The sequence below is a fragment of the Bactrocera oleae genome, chromosome 3 (assembly GCF_042242935.1).
Source record: "Bactrocera oleae isolate idBacOlea1 chromosome 3, idBacOlea1, whole genome shotgun sequence".
NCBI lineage: Eukaryota > Metazoa > Arthropoda > Insecta > Diptera > Tephritidae > Bactrocera > Bactrocera oleae.
In genome coordinates this window covers 53,549,361-53,572,714 of record NC_091537.1, presented here as the reverse complement: position 1 = coordinate 53,572,714, position 23,354 = coordinate 53,549,361, and the positions used below count along the sequence as shown (strand labels likewise).

The following is a 23,354-nucleotide window of genomic DNA, read 5'->3' as shown; positions in this document are numbered from 1 at the left end:
ATAGTATGCATGCAATACACATGCATTCAACATTTAACAATACAAAATAAATGTAACTATTTCAAGAACTTGCATATTAACAAACAAAAGTATGAATTGTTAACCGCATGCATTGAGTTGTACATTTAAACACAACCGATATCGCATAACACATACACATGATGAAAATAGTGAAATAAAACCACATTTTGTAAGCCTAAAAATAAATATTATATAATATTAAATATTATATTTACATCAAAATTATTAAATTTGCGAAATTACTTACTTTTTCTTGGCTGTCCATTTTTTATTTTCTTTCGTCTATTTTTATAAAACAGCTGTTGGACAGCAGTACGCTTTTCACCTTACGTGATGACGTTTTTAAGCTCTTTCTTATGAGGTTCAAGCAAGCATAACTTCACAAGAACTATCAGACATTTTTTCTCTCAAATAAGTTGTGAGGTTTTCTTAGAATAGTGCTGCCGTTGGCTCACAGCTTTAAATTTCATAAATTTTCCAATTTAGAAGGGAGAGGTGAGTCCCTACTCAATTTGATTTTACAAAGTAATCTAGTGGTAGCTAATCGAGGTGAGAAACCTACCCATATAGGACCGTCCTTTAGAAACGTCCTAGACATAACGCTTTATACTATTAGAGATGCAATGGTAGAGAATTGGAGCGCGCTAAGCACACAGTCATTCTCTGACCATAAGTATATCTACTTCTCCATTAGATCCAAATCAAAGATCAGACACTTGACACTTTGGTAACTCTCATCTTTTAATGCTTGGTCCAGCACTATTCGTCATATCAATTTGAGAGAAGTACATAAAGCAAAGCATTTATTCAGACATACCCTCTGCTTTCTTCGATTTGTTGCTAAAGTATAAATTAACAAATAACAAGTGCTGCCATACCTGCATATTTTGAAAACGAATCAAAGAAAAAAAATAATAAGGGTATTCAGACCGGACATGTTAATCTGATAATTCGTTAGTTGATACTTTATTAAAACACTTTTCTGTAAACATACCTTTTGCTCTATCTCAGTAGTGTGGCAAATTTTGTTCCAAAACAGTAGATTCAATTTAATTAAATACTTATTTTTGAAAAATGTGTAACTTTAAGGCAAGCAGCAAATGTATGTTTTCGCAATGAATCAAATGAACTTTGGGGGCTACGACCCAAAACAAACAGCTGATAGCTTGATGTTACCAAGTAACGAAAAAATTATCGATATTCTATTAATTTTACAATAACAAAATGCACGTAAAAAACTACCGAATAACGACTAACGAATTAACAAAGCTAGTGTGAATACTACTGCTAATAAGGAATAAAGTAAAATCGACAATGAATTACCAGAATCATGCTGGAGTTAGTGACCGACGTGCCGCCCTTCCGTACTTACCGTCCGTATTAAACGAAACTTGTCAAATGTCATGCCCGTAGTGACAACATAGGAATCAGTTGTTCCCTTTTGTTGTCATTTGAGCAAGGCCACCATTGCACAGTTTGTATACAAGGTTTTGAACACATCTAATTTTTAAGTTATAATTCTTCATAATGTAAAAGATCAAATGTAGAATCCAACTATTAAAAGTAATGTACCTGTTTATAAATAATTGTATTCAAATTAATTTAAAAATATTTCAAATATATTTAAGTTTAATTTTTTATTACTACAAAATATTGAGACTGGCAACCCTGCGTACTTAGAGAGCTGAGTCGTTTCTATGGGGAAAAATCCAATCAAAGTTCGTAAGAATGGGTAATGCAAAATCCTTGAAAACTTCTTTTTCTGACAGACCACATAAGCTGGAAATAAACACACTTTCCTAAAGAATACGTATTATTACCGAAAATATTCGAACTGTACTTACATGTACGCTGCAGTTACACGATCAAGAAAAGATTTAAATTGACAACCGTGACGTAGGCTGCAAGCAACTTGATAATCAATAATAGTTTCAAGATGCCGTTGTCATGGAAACTTCTTAAAATTTTTACACGAAATTAATAATATACTGTATTGATATACTTACATTTTAATATCAATCCATGAATATAACAAAATATTCATATTACTGACAATTCCATGTCATTTGTTTGCAAAATATGCGATCAGCTGTACAAACTTGATCGTCAACTTACCACTCGACTTCAATGAGAAAATTAATATCAAGACGGCTTTTAAGCTCGAAAAGTGCGAGTGCGGTAGTAGAATAGTGTGAGTGTATTGCAACTTGAAAGCATATTCTTGATCGTGTAACGTCCGGGTTACATGAAAAATTGACGCAGCTGTCGGTGTAATTCCCTATTGTAATCAGCCATGTTCTGCATTTATCTCTCACATACAAACGAAGTGATTCGGTTTGAAAATCGAATTCGCCTTTTACAGAAATGAAATAGCTTTTTGATGATTTCGTAAGAAAGGCCTTCGGTTCTGAAAACCGAATTCAGATATTTAAATGTTATTTGAATATTAAAAATTTATACCGTGTGATTTCTTCTCTGCGTACATGCCAATAGGAGATATGTGGGGGGAGGAAGTTTGGACGGATAGTTTTTTTGTTAAGAGCTCTCTATTAACTTTAGCTTCAGGATGCCAGACCACTGTAGTATTTTTCAAGCAGAATTGACTGCAATTAAGTTAGCAGAAGATGCAATGTTCCGAAGTACAGCCTATTTCAAGGAGGTGATCATTCACTCCGACAGCAAAGCGGCAATACTAGCATCTAGTTCGCCAACTATGAGCTCAAAGTTCGTCAAGAAGTGTCTGCCCTCAGTATCAATAGCATCATTATATTTAATTAACATACTCGTTGGAATTGCTGGAAACTGCAAAGCCGATAAGTTCGCAATAAGTGCAGGCCTGATGCATTTCAGCGCGGGCTGTGTGGACCTTGCGTAAGCTCAGAAAACGTTAGTTAACAACCAGCACCTGTTTCATAGCTATATTTTCTGAATCAAAGTGGTATGTAGGCATGAGGCAACGAGCGAAAGCTGATGTATATCCCCAGTTATCCCCTTATAGGGGACTGCTTTATATGCATCCTCAAAAAGAAGTAAATACAACGACTCAAAGGTAAGTCCAACCTAAAGGGAGAAGAAGTGAAACGCTTGGCTTGGGCCAGACAAAGAAAAGGTGAAAAACGGCCGAAGGTTGAAGATCATATCGCTGGAAAGAGGCAGCGTTCGACGGAAGCGAACCGAAGGCGCCTTTGAAAAAGATGAAGTGTACAGACATAGCCGAGAAGCTAGACGTCAAGCACGTGGACGACAAACCGACAACGTTCAAGGTAGCGGCGGCCGCTAATGAGAACGCGAAACGACATTTGATGGTCACACTCACTAACCCTCTGGGACAGATGTCGCAGGAGCAAAATTGTAAAGCGGAAATAGTGGAGATGAAGCTATTGGAAGCCCTCTTCTCGAGGATGAACGACATAATCCTGAAGTGTAACGATGACGCGACGCTAACATGGATAAGGGAAGCAGTTCGAAATCTTTCTAGTCTTACAGGAAGTGGGGTGAGTGGGTTACTCAGTAAATTGATGGTCCAAAACCGAGAGCTAAGGAAAGGGCAGCTACGACGTGGTTTCAGTCCAGGAAATATGGATAGTATTGGTTAACGTGATTGCTGGGCTAAAGTCACAAAATACACAACATACACACCGGGCGGAAATAACCAGGTAAGAACGGCGATATTGGTGAAGAAAAATCTAAATTCCCATCCTGATGGTTGTGGCAGTGAAGGGTGTCAAGGATGAGCCTTCACTCCTTGCATTCTGTTATATGCCACACGATTGCGAGGTACCAACGGCAGAGCTCCAAACGCTGACGGTTACATCCAGCAGAAGAAAGCAGGCGTTGGTGTTGGGCGCTGATGCTTAGAGAGGTTAGTGCCTACTCAATTTAATTTTACAAAGTTGCCTAGTGGTAGCTAATCGAGGTGAGGAAATTACTTATATAGGACCCACCTCCAGCAACGTCCAAGACATAAGGCTCTATACCAGTAAAGATGCAATAGTAGAAAATTGGAGGGCATTAAACCTAAGGGTAATTTTTTGATCATAGCTACATCTACTTCTCCATTAGATTGGTTTCAAAGTTGAGACACGAGGTTAGGAGAAATCCCAGAAGTACAAACTAGGATCTCTACAGGCAGATAGTATTAGGCAAGAGACTTCGACGTTGCGCATATAACTCACATGAAGAGCTTGAAAAGGGCGTGACTGTATTCACGAATGCCTTTAATACAGTTTTTCATAACGATTCCCCTACGCTGCGACTCAAGCATAAAACGAAGCTCCTTGGTGGAACAATTAGCTCGGGTCTTGCCGACGCAGAGTATGGGAATGTTTCAACTGGGCGAAGCTAGCGGAAAGCAGGTACTGTTGGAATGAATATAAAGATCTTCTAAGGGACTACCAAAAGTTGGTACGTAGGACAAAGCGGCAATACTGAAAAAACTTTTGTAGCAGCTTTGAAAAGACCCACAAGGTGATGAGGCACAGGAAACTATTATCCAAAAGACCCGCCTCGCCCGATCTAATTCGCAAGAGTAGCGGATAGTGGGCAGATAACTGTGAGGACTTATAAGAAAACCTAGTCAGTGTGCCCTTTCATACATACATCGAATACATTATTACGGATAATAAAATAAAATGGGGAATTCGCTCATTCGACCCATACAAATCTACCGGTACGGACGGAATCATTCCAGCAGTGCTGCAAAATGCACTTTATCTATCCGTGCCGTACATGAGGTCGATTTTAAGGAGATGGCTGAATTTCAGCTATACACTGCACTCTTGGAGAGAGAGGCTAGGGCATGCTCATACCGAAGGCAGGTAGAAATAACCCAGTGGACTCGAAAGCTTAAATTCCTTCCTGTTGAAAACATTAGAGAAAATCCAGCGCCCCCTGGAAGCTTGTCCAAAGTGCAACAGTCATACACTAAAGGCAGAAAGCATATGCATCTAGGCAGATCTCTCTCTCTCATGCACTGGTGCTACACAGATATTGTAAGACCAATTTTGCTTTACGCTGTAGTAGTATGATGGACAGGCGTACGGAAATCTACCTGCTGGAAGCCAATGGAACGGATTCAGAGGCTCGATACACTATGTTTAACGGGGGCTCTAAGAGCCTCTTCAACGGCGGCTCTTGAACTAGTGCTACCAGCCAAAAATCGGCGGGGCGACTATTCACTTCAGGAGAAGTTACATATACAGTCATAGTCAAAAGTTAACTTACAGCAGCTACATCCTTCTTAAACAAATTACTTTTTGTTTTTAATGGAAAAATCATTTAATTTTTTTTTATACTACCTTATAAAGAAAAATTAAAACTAACATTTTGTGTGGCCACCATTAGACTTTATAACGACTTTCACACGCCTTTGCATGGAGCCAATCAAATTTTGAGTAAACTCACTTGAAATTTTCGCCTATTCTTCAGTCAGGGCGTTCCGCAAATAATTTTTTGAGGTTATGGGTCTTTTTCTACTGTTTCTGTCTAGAACATCTCACAAATTCTCAATAGAATTGAGATCCGGTGATTGGGGAGGTGAGTTTAACTCTTTAGGGTGTTATACAGAAGCCATTCTTTGACAACTCTAGCTGACTCTGACGAAGTTAAAGCCAAGTTTTGGACGCTTTGCTTTAAGTTGTCCTTCAATATTTGAAGAAAATCTGTGCTATTCATCGTATACTCAACAAAATCTAAATTTTTTGTGTCAACAGCCGACATGCACTCCCAAACCGTTACAAAACCTCTCCTTGCTTAATAGTGAAAACAAGATTTTGTGGAGGCAACTCGCTATTTCGAGTTCTCCAGATCAATTTTGTCACTAAACACAACGCTGTTCCAGAATGCTTGGAGGTTAGCCGTTTAGCCCTAATATAATAATAATAAACCCAACGATTACCCTCCTCCAGCCCAACCGACGCGAGGGGCTCAATCCGCATACGTGCGGAATTAGCCGAGTCAGAAAAGGCAAGCGAGTTTTTTAAGTGTTGAGATCTAAAACTGCTCAGCTACAGAAACAAAAATTTCAACAGCTAAGATCTAAAGTTACAATATAATAAATTGATACATTTTCATTTATTAAGAGAAAACAATAAAGTCTTTTAAATTTTGAAAAGTGAGTCAGATAAGTCAAATGTGCTGGAATGAGAATTAAAATCATGACATATACGGCGGAATGGCTCGTTTAGTTCAAAATTTGATCTACAGGATTTTAGCAGTAAAGGTCTAAACTGCCTCGAAAAGCGAACCGGGATATTAAATTTAATTTCAGACAGGAGAAAAGAACTGCAAACAGTTCCATTCAAAAGTTTCACTAAGAATATTATGCCAGGCATTTCCCTACGACTAGAAAGTGTGGTTAGATTAATAAGTTTTAAACGACTAGTGTATGGAGGTAGACTTACCCTAGCATCCCATCGGAAATGCGCTAAGGCGAAAAGTAAAAATTGTTTTTGAACAGACTCTAACTTGTCAGAATGGATTTGGTAGCTAGGGTTCCATACCACAGAGGCATATTCCAATATAGGTCTAATCAAAGTTGTATAAAGTGTTTTAGTAATATACGGATCTCTAAATTCTTTAGACCAACGCTTAACAAAACTGAGGACAGCTTTTGCTTTCAAGACCATGGTATCAATATGAAGACTGAAATTAAGCTTAGGGTCAATATTAACTCCCAAATCAACATAGTTAAAAACTTGCTGTAGAATATGGTGTTTTATTACATAATAAGAGGGGTGCACAGATCTACGGGAAAAGCACATCGTCTTACATTTATTGAGATTCAATGGCAAATCATTTCTATCACACCATGCAACCAAATTGTTTAAGTCTGTTTGCAACAGACACCTTTCTTCAGTTGAAGTGTATGATTTAAAAAGCTTTACGTCGTCAGCGTATAATAAAATTTTTGAGAATTCTATTACTGAAGAGATATCGTTAATAAACAAGAAGAACAGAATCGGGCCAAGATGACTACCTTGCGGAACACCTGAAGAAACAGTAATTGTATCTGAAGGTGTATCCTCAAATATCACTCGTTGTGTTCTATTATAAAGATAGGAAGATACCCATTGAAGGAATCTTGGCTGAAAGCCCAGCAGATCAAGTTTATGAATGAGAATCGAGATATTTACTTTATCGAAAGCTTTGCTAAAGTCTGTGTATATAATATCCGTATGCTTATGTTCCCTAAAACCCAATGATACATGGTTTACAAATTCAAGTAAGTTTGTTATAGTCGAATTCCCTTTACGAAATCCATGCTGAGATGAGGAAATTAACGGAGAAATCGAAAAGGTTATATGGTCAGTGATGATAGCTTCAAAAAGTTTAGGTATAACTGATAGTTTTGCGATACCTCTATAGTTTTCAATGTTGGATCTGAATCCACTTTTATGCAAAGGGATTATAAATGACTGTTTCCATATTGCAGGAAATATACCGTGTTTAAGAGAGGAATTAAATATCCTTGTCAAAGGCAGGTAAATATATTTGGCACTATTTTTTAGGAAGCATGAGGGTAACATGTCTGGGCCATAACTAAAAGATGGTTTTAACTTATTTGAATTAAACAGGACGTCTTCTTCAGAAATAATTGGAGCGTTAATTAAAGTATCCGAACACAGCACTTGCTGATAAGAAAAAGTTTTGGAAGAATTGTTACAGTAGTTTGGCTTGAAAAATTCTGTAAACATATTGGATATAATATCATTGTCACTTGAAATGATAGATTTGTATTTCATTGCGGACGGAAATTTGGAAATCCTGCGTTTGGAGTTGACGAAATCATAAAACGATTTTTGATTACTTACAATATTTTTTTTTACTTTATTTAAGTAATTATTATAACATTTTTTGTTTAGGTCAAAATATTGTCGACGCAATAGAGAATATTTAGAATAGTCGACAAGTGAACCGGTTTTTTTTTAAATGTTTAAAGGCTCGAGTTTTTCTGTTTTTCAATTTATATAACTCTTTCGAAAACCACGGACTTATACTTTTGCTTTTATTAACAATTACTATTGGAACATACTTTTCAAATAATTTCATAATAATGTTATTAAAATGAGAGACACTCAATTCAATTAGTTAAAAAGAGTACAGAAGCACGAAGTTTGATGATTATTATCCCGTACAATGCCTGAGATTTCGACAGATATTTCCAAAGCAGGATGATATGAGTCCTCTGGTAGAACAAGAGGATTACTCTGAATAACGGAACACTTTGCAGAGGTATCAACGTATACTGAATCTAAGCATTTACCAAATTTATTCGGAATCAAATTAATTTGGTTCAGACCCAACTCGGACATTTTTTCGAAAAACTCATTAAAACATGACCGATTGCAAATCGGCACGATATAGTCATCGATATGTTTCCACGAAGCACACTGTAAATTGAAATCACCTAATACAATCAATGAATCTGCATTATTTGCCATCGAGGTAGCACTATTTATTAAAGAAGCATGCTGCATGTATACAGATAAGTCCGAATGGGGTGGTATATAAGATAGGGTTAAATAAATAAAGCAACTATTAACGTATACTCTAATACATTTAAATTCAAATGAGTCGGTCCCTGGAACAAGAATATTTTCAGATGGGAGAGAGGAATGCACGGCAAATAGAGCACCTCCACCGATTCTGTTCAGTCGATCACATCTAAAAATTTGAAATTCGCTGTTTAAAATCTCATTATCAAAAATGTGAGGTATGGAAATTAAAATTGGAACTGTTCAAATACAAGTCGGTTAATTTTGTATTAAGACCTCTAACATTTTGATAATAAATGCTTAGCGAATTTCTACCAATCAGTTTTTTATATCGGTGGTTGCTTTTGGTAATTTAACAATGTTTTCCTCAGTTTGACTTCTAAGTTTAGGTTTAAATTCGCGTACAAAAGCCCCAGTTGGCCAGAATGAACTATCTAAGATCTTTTTGAATGTTTCAAGAGATACGTCTATTTTAAACGATGATATACTTCTATCATAATTGAAGTTAAATTTACGGATATTGATATCATCGATTTTTAAACGTGACAAAATGTAAGATTTAATGTCCTCCACCAAGGTATCTTTGGCAAGTCTCGAAATAAATATAGACTTTTTAGGTGAAATAACTATTAAATTATTAACTGATGCTACTATGTTATTAGGGGCAGCCTCTGGAATTGTGAGATACTTATTACTATTAGATAGAGCTTTAGGGGAATTGAGCTCTTTGGAAGTTGACGGCTTATCACCTTGAGGGCAAGGAGAAGAGAGATTTATTAGGTCATTGGAAGGAGACGTTCTTTTCTGTACAGAAGAACTAAGTGTTACTTCATCGGAAGGACGTTTACGCTTAGGAGTAGGTTTAGAGGATTCGTGAGAATCATTTAGGCACTTAAAAGATTTGAAAAATTTTTCATAGTGCTTAAATTTTTCAGTGAGGGTTACAAGATCACGACCGATCTCGTTAAAGCCATTGCGTGTCTCCCTATAAACTTTAAATAGATCGATTTCAATAGATCTACAATTTAAACAGGACCAACGCAATCCCTTACAGTCGAGAATAGAATCTAAGATTCTACCAGTCAGTCCAGCGCATTTAATATGGGCAAGCCCATCACAAAGCCAGCATGAAACGTAGCGATCTGACTCGCCTTTAATGTTACAATTGGGGAAGTTACAAGTCATAATAAATAACAAGAATAAAGATCAAATAAAAGAGTAAGTAGAACAAAATTTAATAGATATATAATAAATTAGTGTGTTAGCAAAATATTAATAATAATAAATTTAATTAAGAATAAACGCAAAAATAATAGCAATTTTTTTTATCAAAGTTTCAAACCAGTTTGACAGTTTGAAAAAGCAATATAGCGAGCAGTTTAAGAAGCACTATAACAAATAATAAGCTAAACGCAACACAGCTGTGAATAAAGACATAAAAGAAGATAAATAAAGAAAGACAATAGAATGAAATAAAACAAAATGAAACGAAAAGCTGACTCGGCACCAAAAATTCGAAAGTTAAAACTTTTTAATGCTGCACAAAACTGAAGAACATTTAATACTTATCTTGCAGCTCTGAGTTAAAATCACTTAATATTGAACTAAATCACTAAAAAAGCAATTAAAGTTTAAGAAATTTTGCAAAATTACGCACAATAGTTCAGAGCAAAAAAAGTACAACTTTACAGCTTGAAGTGTTGCCAATATTTATATAACTTGTGACGCTGAGTGTAGAATCTTGAGCATAGCTCGGTGGGTAATTGCAGTTCGGCAAGCACCGACTACATGATCCCACTCTTCAATTCGCAAAGAAGGTTCAGGTTAAACTTAGAAAAAGGTGGCGCGGTGATAAACTGCTTAGAGTTACACACAAGGTAGCCTTTTAAGCTGCCTGAACACATCAGAAAATTTCAAGCAGATGTCTGGGCTATTAGGAAAGCCCCAAAGCTAGACTTAGTACATCAGCACCCAGCTATCTACGTTGAGAGCCAAGCAGCAATCAAGGCAGGAACTTGGGTTTGCATATCCGCCAGAAGTGTCTTGGGAATCAGGGCGGCAGTGGAGAGTGTCGCCAGAACACTTCACTTCTACTGGGTGCCAGGTCACAAAGGCATCGATGGCAATAATATAGTGGACGGGATTGACAAGAGTGGTGTGCGGCTGTCATCCAATAACGTGATCGATATTGGTAAGAGCATTGCAAGGAAGGTTAAAATTCGATGGAATGATCTATCGAAATGCAAAACAGCAAAAGTCATTTGCAAAACGGTAGCTCAAAAATAAACAAAGTTTCTACTCACTCATAATAGAAGAAACTGTAGGAAAATGGGCACACGCCTGCACAATGTGGCTGACAGATCGAGAGGACTGCAAGAAATGTCAAGAGCAAGGTACCAGGGAAACAATTGATTATCGCTTGTGCACTTGCCTCGCACTAGAAAGGCAACGCTTACAACATTTAGGGCCCCACGATATGAGACACTGAAACACTGGTAAAGGTATTGATAGTGAGACCTGAGAACCTTTTGAAATTCGCGTCAAGCGCTGGCATCCTGAAAGATGATTACTTCTGATGAACTACGTAACGGCACTCCATTTGGCATAGCTAAGCACTAAAACTAGTCTATGCGTGGTTCATAAGCCTGCGAGAATAATCTAACCTAACCTAACCAAACATATATATTTAAGAAATTCGGTCAAGATTTTATTTGAAAATATGTATGCATGTATTGAATACATGTTCGAATGAAAAGATATTTAAATAAATCAGTTTTTTTTATTACATATAAACATATACATATGTATAATTCTCAAAAATCTGGTGAATTTTTCATACGAAATATGGTATCTTAACTATTATAAGAACACATGCAGTAGGAGACAGCACAAAACAAAAACAAAAGAAACATATTCTTGCACCTGCCATCCAAAAGTAGTTAAAAAACTAGCGAAACACTAGGTTTTCAAACCTTCGAAAGTGGTAAGCTCGTCATAGGCCGCGTGACAATCTTCACCACTTTCTCCTTGCACGTACGTATACGTGTGAGCAGGCATCTCAGTTGCACTCATTCAGAAGTGTCACACAAAAACACATAGCTCTGCTCTACTCAACTGCCCTAACTGTCATCATCAGCCGATGCAGGGTTGCATTTTCTTGTATAAACAAATTCGCTTAAGAATTTAATAAGCATCATTATATAACTCATATTACGTACATACATATTATATTTTAATAATTATATTTAACTTTCCATTGTAGCCAGATCGAGCAAAATAAAATTTTAAAAATATTGTTATACATGTATCCGGTAAACATATGGAAAAACTATTTAAATACATTTTTGTGATTTGGTGATATATCAAAACAACTGATTTTTGAACTTTCAATACTTAAAAAGTGAAAAAATGTACTAACTCTCAGTTAGTAAATGTTTTTTTATCATTTTCAGTTGAAAATTAATACTACGAAGCATGACATCTCAAAACATTTCATCACATACTTTTCAATTTCCATTGTTTTCCAATTTTCGTTTGTGATTTTCAACAGCATCTCCGTTCACATATTTTTCTGTAGGATTTCAATCTGGCCGTCCCTCTTTTTCGAATTGCTAAACGTCAGACCTCCTGATCTTTGACAGTTGCCTGAGTTCAGGAGGTTTTGATGTTTAGCAATTGCGCTCTCATTTCCAGTGAGAGATGAGTTGGGCGAATATAAATGAACCGCCACAAGCATCAAGGAAATAATTGAAAAACACGGATATAATTACTTGTGACATGTAATGCAAAAGATGTTATATTCTTAACCAACCAAAATGAATATATTAATATTATTAGTTATTCTACTATTGAGATCCTCGCAGACAGGCTACTGTTATTAAAAAAGGTTGTATAACAATGCAGGAGTTATCTTAATATAATACATACATATAAAACAAGTAAGGAAGGGCTAAGCTCGGATGCAACCAAACATTTAATACTCTCGCAAAGTCAAATGGTGTATTCATTTGAGATTTCTTTGTGGATTGACTGATATTTTCGGTAGAAGGTCAACTATAGGCACTGGGGTCCACATATTTAGTACTTAGAGGCTTGAACAGTTTTGGTTCGATTTAGATAATTTTTAGTCACAAGGTGGCATACTTTAAACGTATTATTCACGCAAAGTTTTACCCCGATATAATCATTGTTTCTTGATATGCATAGTGGAAAGTGAAAGAATCAGATGGAATGGAAAATGGTGTTATATGGGAAATAGGCGTGGTTGTAATCCGATTTAGCCATTTTCGCACTTTTCGCACTATAATATAGATATATAAAAAGAACGTTATGCACCGAATTTAGTTGACATCGGTTAAGCAGATTCCAAGATATGGGTTTTCGCCTAAAAATGGGCGGTGCCACGCCCACTGACTAATTTTGAACGCGGTTCCTATAAAGTCATCTCATACCATCCCAGGGATAAAATTTAATGTGTCTGGCGTGTTTAGTGCTTGGTTTATCGCGCTTTTAGTATTTTTTAACAGTACCGTGTTATGGGGAGTGGGCGGGCTTGTCACCCATTTTCACACCGTCAATAGAGGTTCTAAAAACATTTGCTTCCAGTGAATTTTGTTATTATAGCATTAGGGGTTTAGGAGATATGCACATTAAACCTATTAGGGGCGGTACCACGCCTACTTTAAAAAATTTTTTTTACTGCAGATGCCTCTCCCTATTGTAATCCTGTATACCAAATAAGAGTCTTGTATCTTGTTGTGGAGCTTTGTTATGGCAATTAATTCGTTTTTGAATAATAGCGTTTAAATATTCGATTACGCACTCACCTTTTTTCACTTGTTGGCACTGTTCCGTAACGAAAAAACCAAACGGACACAGTCACGGCTGATGTCGAAAATATACGGGCGCAAAAAAGGGGCGGAAAAGTGGCACGTCTTGTTCGCTTGAAATGCTAACGAAAAAGGAAAGATTTTGTCCTCTGTTAGCCCCTTTTTAGTGTTGAGTTGTGTAGTGTTGTGGTGTGATGTGATGTGTATGTGTGGGTGATCTGAGTGGTGTGATGTCTGTTGTGGATCGTGTTGATGTGGTGTGTTGGCGCGCAGTGGCGTGTATGGAGGGGGGAGGCGTAACTCATCTAGCCATCCCGGCCCCCCTAGGCGAATTCTAGCCTAGCAATCGCTGTAGTTGCTGCAGCGTAGCAACAACACTGCTGAGGCCAGTGGAGCGGCGGTATGTTGGCCTGGGCTGCCGACGCCGCGTTGACGCCTCCTGTCGCCTCGGTCTGGATGGAGGTGGAGCTGCCTGTCTTCGGTTGTGCTCCGGATGGCTGCTCTGCTGCGATCTGCGGCTTGAAGCGAGTTGTCGCCCGACGGCCCGCTTTGGGGTGCGATGCAGCATAGTATGGTGCTGTCTATGGCACAGTTGGCAGAGCGTAACCGACGTACACTCCGGAGTCGTGTGGACCGTAGACAAACAGTTGAGGCAGTGCCCGTGCGCTTGGGCAACCTGCTGACGTTGTGGTGGCTGCATGCTTCGGAAAATGCTGCAGTGTTGCAGCCGGTGTGTGCGTCGACACAGTGGGCATCGGCTGCGTTGCGGCACCGTTGCCGGTGCTGATGAAGGTGTCAGTGGTCGCGCGCCATTACGGGGAGCGGTTGCAGGAACGATTGCCGCTGCGGTTCGTGGTGTTGGAGTTGCCCCAGGGCGTGGCACATTGATGGCGGACCTCACAGCTGGCGTTGGTGTTGCTGCCATATCTACTTCCATATTGATCTGTATGAAGAAGCTGGAATGATTATACATTTGTTGCATGTAAATTTATGGCGAATGTGCCACGGTATGTGGCAGGAATGGATCGTCACTTTGATCGATCATTGCGGTTAGAATGGTTGGTTTATAACGGTTTTGTCATTTGCGGGTTTATTGGTTATTTATACGACTAATTCATTTGCGTCGCGGTAATATCGGCGGATTGGTTGTTATTTGCGATTTTGTCATTAGATACGGTTGGCAGAAAACATAATTTCACGAGCGGTCTTGTCAGCGTTCCGCTTTGAGTACGGAGATCAACTACTCGTATATGACCGTCGGAACCGTAATATAGTTTTTCTATGCGGCCAAGCCGCCATTCTGTGGGGGGTAGACAATCATCGTGTATGATAACACAGTCTCCAAGCTTTGGTGCCTTTTCTGGAGTTTTCCATCGGTACCTTTTATGAAGGTCCTTGATGTACTCTTCCTTCCATCGGCGGCTGAAATCATGATGGAGAATTTTGATTCTTTCCCATCGATTTAATAGGGATAGCGACCCCACGCCTGGCTCAGGTATGGCCAGAATGGGTGCTCCTTTAAGAAAATGCCCTGGAGTTAGGGCTGTGAAGTCGGAGGGATCTTGCGAGAGTGTTGTGAGTGGCCGTGAATTGAGAACGGCTTCAATTCGGGTTAATAAGGTAGTGAATTCTTCATAATTCAATTTATAATTTCCAGCTACTTCTTTGAAGTGGGATTTGAAGCTTTTTACAGCTGATTCCCATAAACCACCCATATGAGGAGCGCTTGGGGGGATAAACTGCCAATTAATGCCTTGGGGAGCATACTTCTGAACAATTTCAGGTGATACTTGTTTAATAAAATCCACAAACTGTTTTTCAGTGGCTCTTTGAGCTCCAATGAAGGTTTTGCCGTTATCGCTCATTAGTTTTGAGGGGAAGCCGCGTCGTCCGACAAAGAGAGCAAATGCCGCGAGAAAAGCCTCCTTAGTCAGATTTGTACATAGCTCGAGGTGCACTGCTTTTGTCGTGAAACAGACAAAGACAGCCACATAGCCTTTCATTATGGTGGGCGACCTTAGCATGGACGCCTTTATTTGAAAAGGCCCAGCAAAATCGACACCTGTGACTGTGAAAGGCAGAGTGAAGTTACAGCGTTCCGGAGGAAGTGCTGCCATAATCTGCGTTCGCAACTTCTGCTTATGCAGAGTGCAGATCTTGCACATGAAAATGCATTTTTTTATTTGGGGCTTAAGTCGGGGAATATAGAACTCTTGGCGGACTATATGTTGCATTAGGCGATGTTCTGCGTGGAGCATAAGTAAGTGGATATAATTGAGGAGTAAAGTGGCAAGTCGAGATTTCTCTGGTATGATTAGAGGATGGCGTTCATTATACGTGAGGCTTGAATTGGCAAGCCGACCATTCGCACGAAGCAGACCTTTCGTGTCTAGGAATGGGTTAAGAACTAAGAGTGAACTCCTTTTGTCAATGGGTTTTGATTCTCTTAATAGTGTTATATCGCGGCTGAAGTTTGAGTTGATGCGATTAGAGCGACCTTTGCCTTTTGCAATTCCAGGTGCGTCAATGTATCGCATTGGGGGTACTCTGAGGGAACTCCCTTAACTTTAATTTTAAGTCGCTCTATGAACTTTAACATATAGGCGATTACTCTGAGGGCTCGGGAGAACGATGAAAATCGCTCAAGGATGTCAGTATCCTCCACTGCTGTGTGAAAGGAGTCGATCTTTCGACTTTCGAGGGCTATTATATTGCGCATGGGCGATTGTGGCCAAGAATCGGGAGATTCTGTTAACCATCGGGGGCCATTCCACCAGAGGGTGGTGGTGGCGAGATGCAGGGGTTTGCATCCTCTTGTACCTAGATCAGCAGGATTGTCAGCACTGGCTACATGTCGCCAAGTGGCTGATCCCACTAGGTCAAGTATTTGAGACGTTCGATTAGCAATGTACGTCTTCCATGCATGTGGTGGTTTTTCCAACCAGGCTAGAACAATTTCAGAATCGGACCAGAGATACAATCTATGTTTCTTCATGTTTAAATGGGTCTGCGAAATGGAAGCTAATTTTGCGAGTAGTAGCGCGCCACAGAGCTCAAGTCGAGGTAGACTTAGCGTTTTTAAAGGAGCCACCTTTGCTTTTGCTACTAATAAGTGGCTTGTGGTCGCGGTATCGCTTTGTGTGCGCACATAGATAGTGGCACAGTATGCCTTCTCCGAGGCATCACAGAAGCCGTGTATTTCGACTTTGTGTTCGGGGAAATAGTTTACCCATCGAGGGATTTGTATCTGGGAAATATCTTCCAGATTGTTTGCAAACTGGGACCATTTTTCTATGCGAAGAGGTTTCACTTGTTCGTCCCAGTCGGTTCCGTCTAGCCATAATTCTTGTATCAAGATTTTCGCTTGTATCATAATTGGCGAAAGCCATCCTGCGGGGTCGAAAAGTTTTGCCACAGAGGATAAAATTTGGTGTTTTGTTATGGCGGATAATGCTGATATTGACTCTGTAGTGTATGAAAACTGGTCAGATATCGCATTCCATTGGATCCCCAGAGTTTTTGTTGTACTTTCCTTTTCGAATTTAAGGAAATTAGTGTCCAAGAGATTTTCTTTAGGTATGTCCTTTAAGATATTAGGGTGGTTCGCCGTTATCTTTTTTAACGGGAACCCTGCGGTTTCGAGGGCTTGTGTCACTTGTGCTAGTGACTCGTATGCTTGTGGAAGACTGTGACTTCCAGACAGAATATCGTCTACATACGTTTGTGTTTTTAACACCTGGGTTGCCAGAGGAAACTCTGACTTGGTGTTTTCTGCCAATTCGTGCAGTGTTCGAATGGCTAAATATGGGGCACAGTTGACGCCAAAGGTAACTGTTTTCAATTTATAGTCGCGGAGTGGACTATTGGGAGATTTTCGGAAAATAATTCGCTGAAAATCTTGATCGTCTTTATGTACGACTATTTGTCTATACATTTTTTCGACGTCTCCGTTAAATACGTATTTGAATATACGCCAATTTAAAATTAGTAGCATTAAATCTGGTTGGAGCGTGGGTCCCGTAAATAGAATATCATTTAGGGAATTCCCCGAGCTAGTAGATCTTGATGCCTTAAAAACAACTCTTACTTTAGTTGTTTTTTTGTCTGGCTTTACTACTGCGTGATGAGGCAAGTAAAATGAGTGATATTTGCCATTTGTGATTTTTTCGCATGGGCTTACTTCCTCCATGTGGTTTAAATGGAGGTATTCTTCCAACACGCCATCGTATTCTGGCTTAAGCTCACCTTTTTTAAGTAAGTTTTTTTCCATACTTAAAAACTGCTGTATAGCAGAGGTGCGAGAGTGACCTAAGGCGATTGTGTTAGGAAATTGTTGTTTTAGTGGTAGTCGTACGACATACCGACCATTATCTGATCTAGTAGTTGTGGCTTTGTAAAAGTCTTCACAATACTGATCTTCAGGGGTTGTGATTGATATGGGGGGAGTTCTTCTAACTCCCAAAATTTTTTCAATTGTGAATTGAGGTATTCGTTTGAGATTTCCTCAACCTGAGTGGTCATGGTGGTAACTGGTTCCGAAACTAGTCCACTTAGGATCCACCCAAAAATAGTATTTTGTGCCAGAAGTGTATTTGAAATTTTCTCAATACCTTCGAGTATTATCTGTGGTATGAGATCGCTGCCTAATAGAAGGTCTATTTGAGCGGGAGTGTTGCAGTTGGGATCTGCTAGCTTTAGGTGTGAAACCTTTTGCCAATGCTTGCTATTTATGTGATAGCTTGGAAGCATATTTGTAAGTTGCGGTAAGACTATAGCTTCTGCTTGTATGTGCTTATCCGCTTGGGGGGAAATTAAGGTAATGGGGCAGATTTTATTAGAGTTTTGAACTACTCTTCCGCCCATTCCTGTAATTTCAAAGTTGGCTTGTTTTGTTGGCAGTTGTAGCCTATTTTGAGCCCTAGACGCTATGAAAGATCGTTGTGATCCTTGGTCTATTAAGGCCCTAAGTTTAAACAGCTCTCCTCGGTGTTCGATGGAGACGACTGCTGTGGGTAGTAGTACCCTACTTTGGTTTTCGCTGTGTAGCGTTTGGGTTTTTAATGCCTTTGAGCAGCATGGTGCTTCTTGGCAATTATCGGGATTTCGCACTTCGGGATTTGCTGTTACAACTAAACCCGTGGCTCTTTTTGTATTTGCGTTGTTTGGGGGTGAGCTGGAGAATGTGCTGTAATGCAGCATTGAATGATGGCGTTTATGACAATAAACGCAATTAAATTTGCTTTCGCACTCTTTAAGTGTATGTGAATGTGATAGGCAGTTTGTACAAAGCCTTTTCGTTTATATAAAATTGTTTCGATCGAAAATATTCATCTTTTTGAATCTCTCGCAAGATTTGAGCTTATGCCCCCCTGTACATAGTTCGCATGACGTTTGCTTGTACTGTTCGGATGTGAACGTTTGATTTCTTAAAAAACTTCTGTTTAAATTGTTGCTGCTACTGGCTTGGGGTCTGTGGAAGCTTCTATTTAGGTCGTGTTGAACGGTTTTCGTTCTGACCATTTTTTTATCTACCCTTTCTGCTATTTCGTATTGGGTTATTAAAAAGTCTTTCATCTGTTGCCACGTTGGGCATTTTTTTCGAGATGAGAGCGATTGCTCCCACAAAAGTACCGATTTTTCTGGTAAAGCGGCGGTGCATATATTTACCAGTATTGGGTCCCAGCTGTCTGTGGGAATATTTTGTGTCGATAAAACCGACAAACAATTTGAAACAGTGGATTGAAGTTTGATAAATTCTTCACAAGTTTCCCTTTGAATTTTTGGCAAGTTCATTAATATCGATATTTGTTTATCGACCAATATTCTTTCGTTTTCGAATCTTGATTTAAGAGCTTCCCAAGCCAGATTGAAATTATCGTCATTTAGTGCGAACTGTTTGACTATGACGCCTGCTTGACCTTTTGTTTTGTATCGGAGGTGATACAATTTTTGCGCATTTGTTAATTTTGGGTGGTTTATGTAAACGGCAGTAAACATGTCTCGGAAGGACGGCCATTGTTCATAACCACCATGAAAGATTTCTGTGTCACATGCGGGCACCTTGAGATGGATGCCCGAACTTGCCTCTTGGCATTGTACTTGTGGCAGCTCTACTCGCTGATTTGGAGTAGGCGCAATTGCTTTTATTAGCTTAAGTTGATCGAAAATCATTGCTTTAGTTTCTTCGAATTGGTCTAAGCAGTTTTCGTATTTTGCGTAAGCCGAAGATTTGAAGTTTTCCGGTAGATCTGAGTCGTCAGATTCTACAATTGCGTCATATGCAGCTTGGAGACGTGACCAAAAATTGTCAAGATTGTCTTTTTTAATTTCTAATACCGATTCAGAATTGTCTTGAATCGGAGAAGAAGAAAATCGAGTGCAGTATCTTATTAAGCCGTCACTCTCAGCAATGAATTTACTGTATGTTATGTCTTTCCCCCTTTTTTGCTTTGTAGCACCTTGCTTTGAGCGTGTAGCTTCTGCAGGTGTACATGGACTTCTTTCGTCAGAAATCATTTTTGGAACTTTTAGCAACTGAGTTGTTTTAGAATCTTTCGAGTCTGAGCTCATTTAAGAGATGTGCCGAAATAAAATAAAATATTTACACTGTAAGAAATATTTGTATTTGAAACCTCTTTTAAGAAAATAAGGTTTATTGTTTTTTTTTTGAAAATATTAACAAATTAATAACTTTTTTTTTTTTTCTTTAATATTATTAAATTGATTAATATTAAACGCAAATGTTTTTTATTATTACTTTTATTTGTAAGTATTATGTGTCCGTAATTCCTATAGGGTATACCTATAAGCGGATCAGCTGATACATATGTACTTGACGTTATGCGCAATTGAGAGCTCGTCTTAGAGATCAATGCACTTTGTACATATGTATTTATGTAATATAATATATTATGTTTAAATATTTTTGCGCAATCCTGCTTGTTTTTGTTGGTCAAAGAACAAGGGGTATTGCGAATATGTGCCAATGTGGACTTAGAATATTATATGTATGTATATATGCAATCCTACTTGTTTTTGTTTAACAAGAACAAGGGGTATTGCGGAATATTTGCCAATGTGGACTTTGAAGCGAAGTATTAACGTATTTTTGTATACCTGAGCGTGTATATATGTACGCAGTGCGAAAGGACCGCGAAAAGGAAAAAATATACCGCAGGTATTCTTGTAAATGTATGTATATGTGTATGTATATCACGTAATATATTTGTGCGGAATATATGTACGCAGTGCGAAAAGACCGCGAAACGTAGAATAATTTACCGCAGTTATTCAAACAAAATTTATGTATATATGTATGTATATAAATTTTTAGTGATATATGTATGTATATGTTGAATATGATATCTATATGTATGTTAAAATTTATTTTGTACGTTTTCGCTTTTGTTGGTTGTTTTTTTTTTCTTTGCTTTTGATTTGCCTTTGCTTATTTTACGCAATCCTGCTTATACTTGATTAAGTATAAGGGGTATTGCTGAAAATTGGTGCAAGTAAATACTTTAATTGTTTAGTTTTAGAGATATTTTTGTGTATTTGAACACAACGGTAAGCAGTTAGGCAATCAAAAGTTCGTTGGATATATAGTTTTTACCAAACTGTTTTATCTGTTAGCGGTATTTCGGTTTTTACCGGAAAATAAACCGAAATATAGAAACAGTTTGGTAACCGCTCTTTTTTGTTATTGCCTTTATTAAGACGGATTTTTGTAAAAAATAAACCGCAAAGGCATAAATTTAAACATACATATAATTAGTGGATATATACATATACTAAATGGAATCGATACGACTCACTTTGGGTTTTCCGCCAAGGGTTTTGGGGATAATATTTTATATATGTGCCTGTGTGTGTGCCTTTCGTTGTTTTTTTTTTTTTTTTTTTTTTTTCCCACTCCTTTGCTGCTTAGCTGCGGTGGGTGACTTTGGTGAGCTGGTGTGGTTGTTGTTGCTAGCTGGTATGGTTTTTTATTTATTTAGTTCGCGCCCGTTCTGTCTTTTTATGTAAGTATTTTTGTTGTTTTTTGTTGAAACTCGCGCCCGTACCTAATTTGTTAATAATTCGCGCACGTTGTTGGTTTTACTGGTTTTTTTTTTTTTATGTATATATGTATGTTTGTGTCCCTTCACTTCACCTCACTTCTCTCTTGTGTATATATATATATATGGTTTTTTTTTTTTTTTTTTGTCACTCTTTTGTTTTCTGTATATATATATATGTTTGTGTCACTGCACTGCACAGCACTATATGTGTTTGTTTCTTTTTTTTTTTTTTGTTTTTTTTTTTTGTTTCTCACAGCACTTTTTTTGTTTCTCACATAAATTATATAATATTTCTTTGTTTTTTTTTCGATTTTCTATGTGTATATATGTTTTTTTTCCCACTGCACTACACAGCACTTATGTCTTGTTTTTTATTTTTTTTTACGAATTTATGATTTTTTTTTTTTTTCACTCCATAGTGCCGCTCACTATGGCTCGAAGGACCAATAAATATTCGATTACGCACTCACCTTTTTTCACTTGTTGGCACTGTTCCGTAACAAAAAAACCAAACGGACACGGTCACGGCTGATGTCGAAAATATACGGGCGCAAAAAAGGGGCGGAAAAGTGGCACGTCTTGTTCGCTTGAAATGCTAACGAAAAAGGAAAGATTTTGTCCTCTGTTAGCCCCTTTTTAGTGTTGAGTTGTGTAGTGTTGTGGTGTGAGGTGATGTGTATGTGTGGGTGATCTGAGTGGTGTGATGTCTGTTGTGGATCGTGTTGATGTGGTGTGTTGGCGCGCAGTGGCGTGTATGGAGGGGGGAGGCGTAACTCATCTAGCCAGCGTTTTGTGGGTGTGGCAGTGATCCGATTACGCCCATCTGTAATACCAACCGTCTTACGGTACCAAGAAATATGTCTACCAAGTTTCATAAAGATATCTCAATTTTTACTCAAGTTAGAGCTTGCACGGACGGACGGACGCACAGACAGTTACCCGGATTTCAATCCTGATCATTGATATATATATCATTTATATATATATAACCCTATATCTAACTCGATTAGTTTTAGGTGATACAAACAACCGTTAGGTGAACAAAACTATTATACTCTGTAGCAACAGGTTGCGAGAGTATAAAAACTAAGCTGAAGTAAAATAACAACCATACTTATGGAATTGCTTAGCAGATCTTAATTTATCATCGGACGTTTGGTGTGCAACAATCTCAATAGAGTATATATATTATACTTGCAGATACCAAATAGCCAAGTTTTATAGCTATACAAATAACGGGTTACAATTGGAATATTAGAAATTTTAGCGCTTTAAACGTGAGGCTGTGATTCCTAAAATGAGCGTTTCATTCAAAAGAGATTTGAAATTTCAGAAGCGAATTTATTAATATTGTAACGGATTTCTCGATAAATCGTCTACCAGTAAGTCAGCTTTAGTTTAGCACCCACGATTTCAGGGTTAAGAGGGGTATGGTTGGATAGAGGAGATTCTCCATATCACGAATATATATAATTATTGCCGCCGGAAACTTATAGTAATCGAGATATTTGCATTTTTAATTTGAAAAATTTCACAAATTTAATTTTAAACTTCAGTTCAATGTTTCTACATATTTATTTGACATTAATTATTTAAAAAAAAACCCAATTATATGCATAATATTTACCAATTCAATTTGAATATGAAAATAATGACAAAACAGACAAAAAAAGAAACGGTACCTTGTTTAGTTGTTACAATATGCGTGCGGAAAGAAGTTTGACGCGATTGAACTATGAACACCCCGGTGTTGGACCGACCAGGGTTATTTTTTTGAAGCCGAAGGCCGCCAGTGCAAATAGGAAATCTAAACAAAAAAAAAGTAATGTTAAAGAGAGTATATCACTTTGTTTTTATACCCTGAACAGGGTATATTAAGTTTGCCATAAAGTTTGTAACACCCAGAAGGAAACGTTGGAGACCCTATAAAATATATACATAAATGATCA

General features: G+C 38.1%; 2 protein-coding genes and 2 pseudogenes across 6 annotated transcripts in view; 2 read left to right on the top strand and 2 right to left on the bottom strand.

The window, feature by feature from the left end:
• Nucleotides 1-23,354, bottom strand: part of Ca-beta (Calcium channel protein beta subunit) — a 440,977-nt gene that overhangs the window by 194,416 nt on the left and 223,207 nt on the right. The window lies entirely within an intron of this gene.
• Nucleotides 3,724-4,560, top strand: LOC138856425 (uncharacterized; annotated as a pseudogene).
• Nucleotides 4,653-11,208, top strand: LOC138856424 (uncharacterized; annotated as a pseudogene).
• Nucleotides 13,353-14,912, bottom strand: LOC138855910 (uncharacterized). Its single transcript, XM_070106216.1, has one exon. It carries the CDS (start codon nucleotides 14,325-14,327, stop codon nucleotides 13,680-13,682), a length of 648 nt encoding a protein of 215 aa, XP_069962317.1. The 5' UTR covers nucleotides 14,328-14,912; the 3' UTR covers nucleotides 13,353-13,679.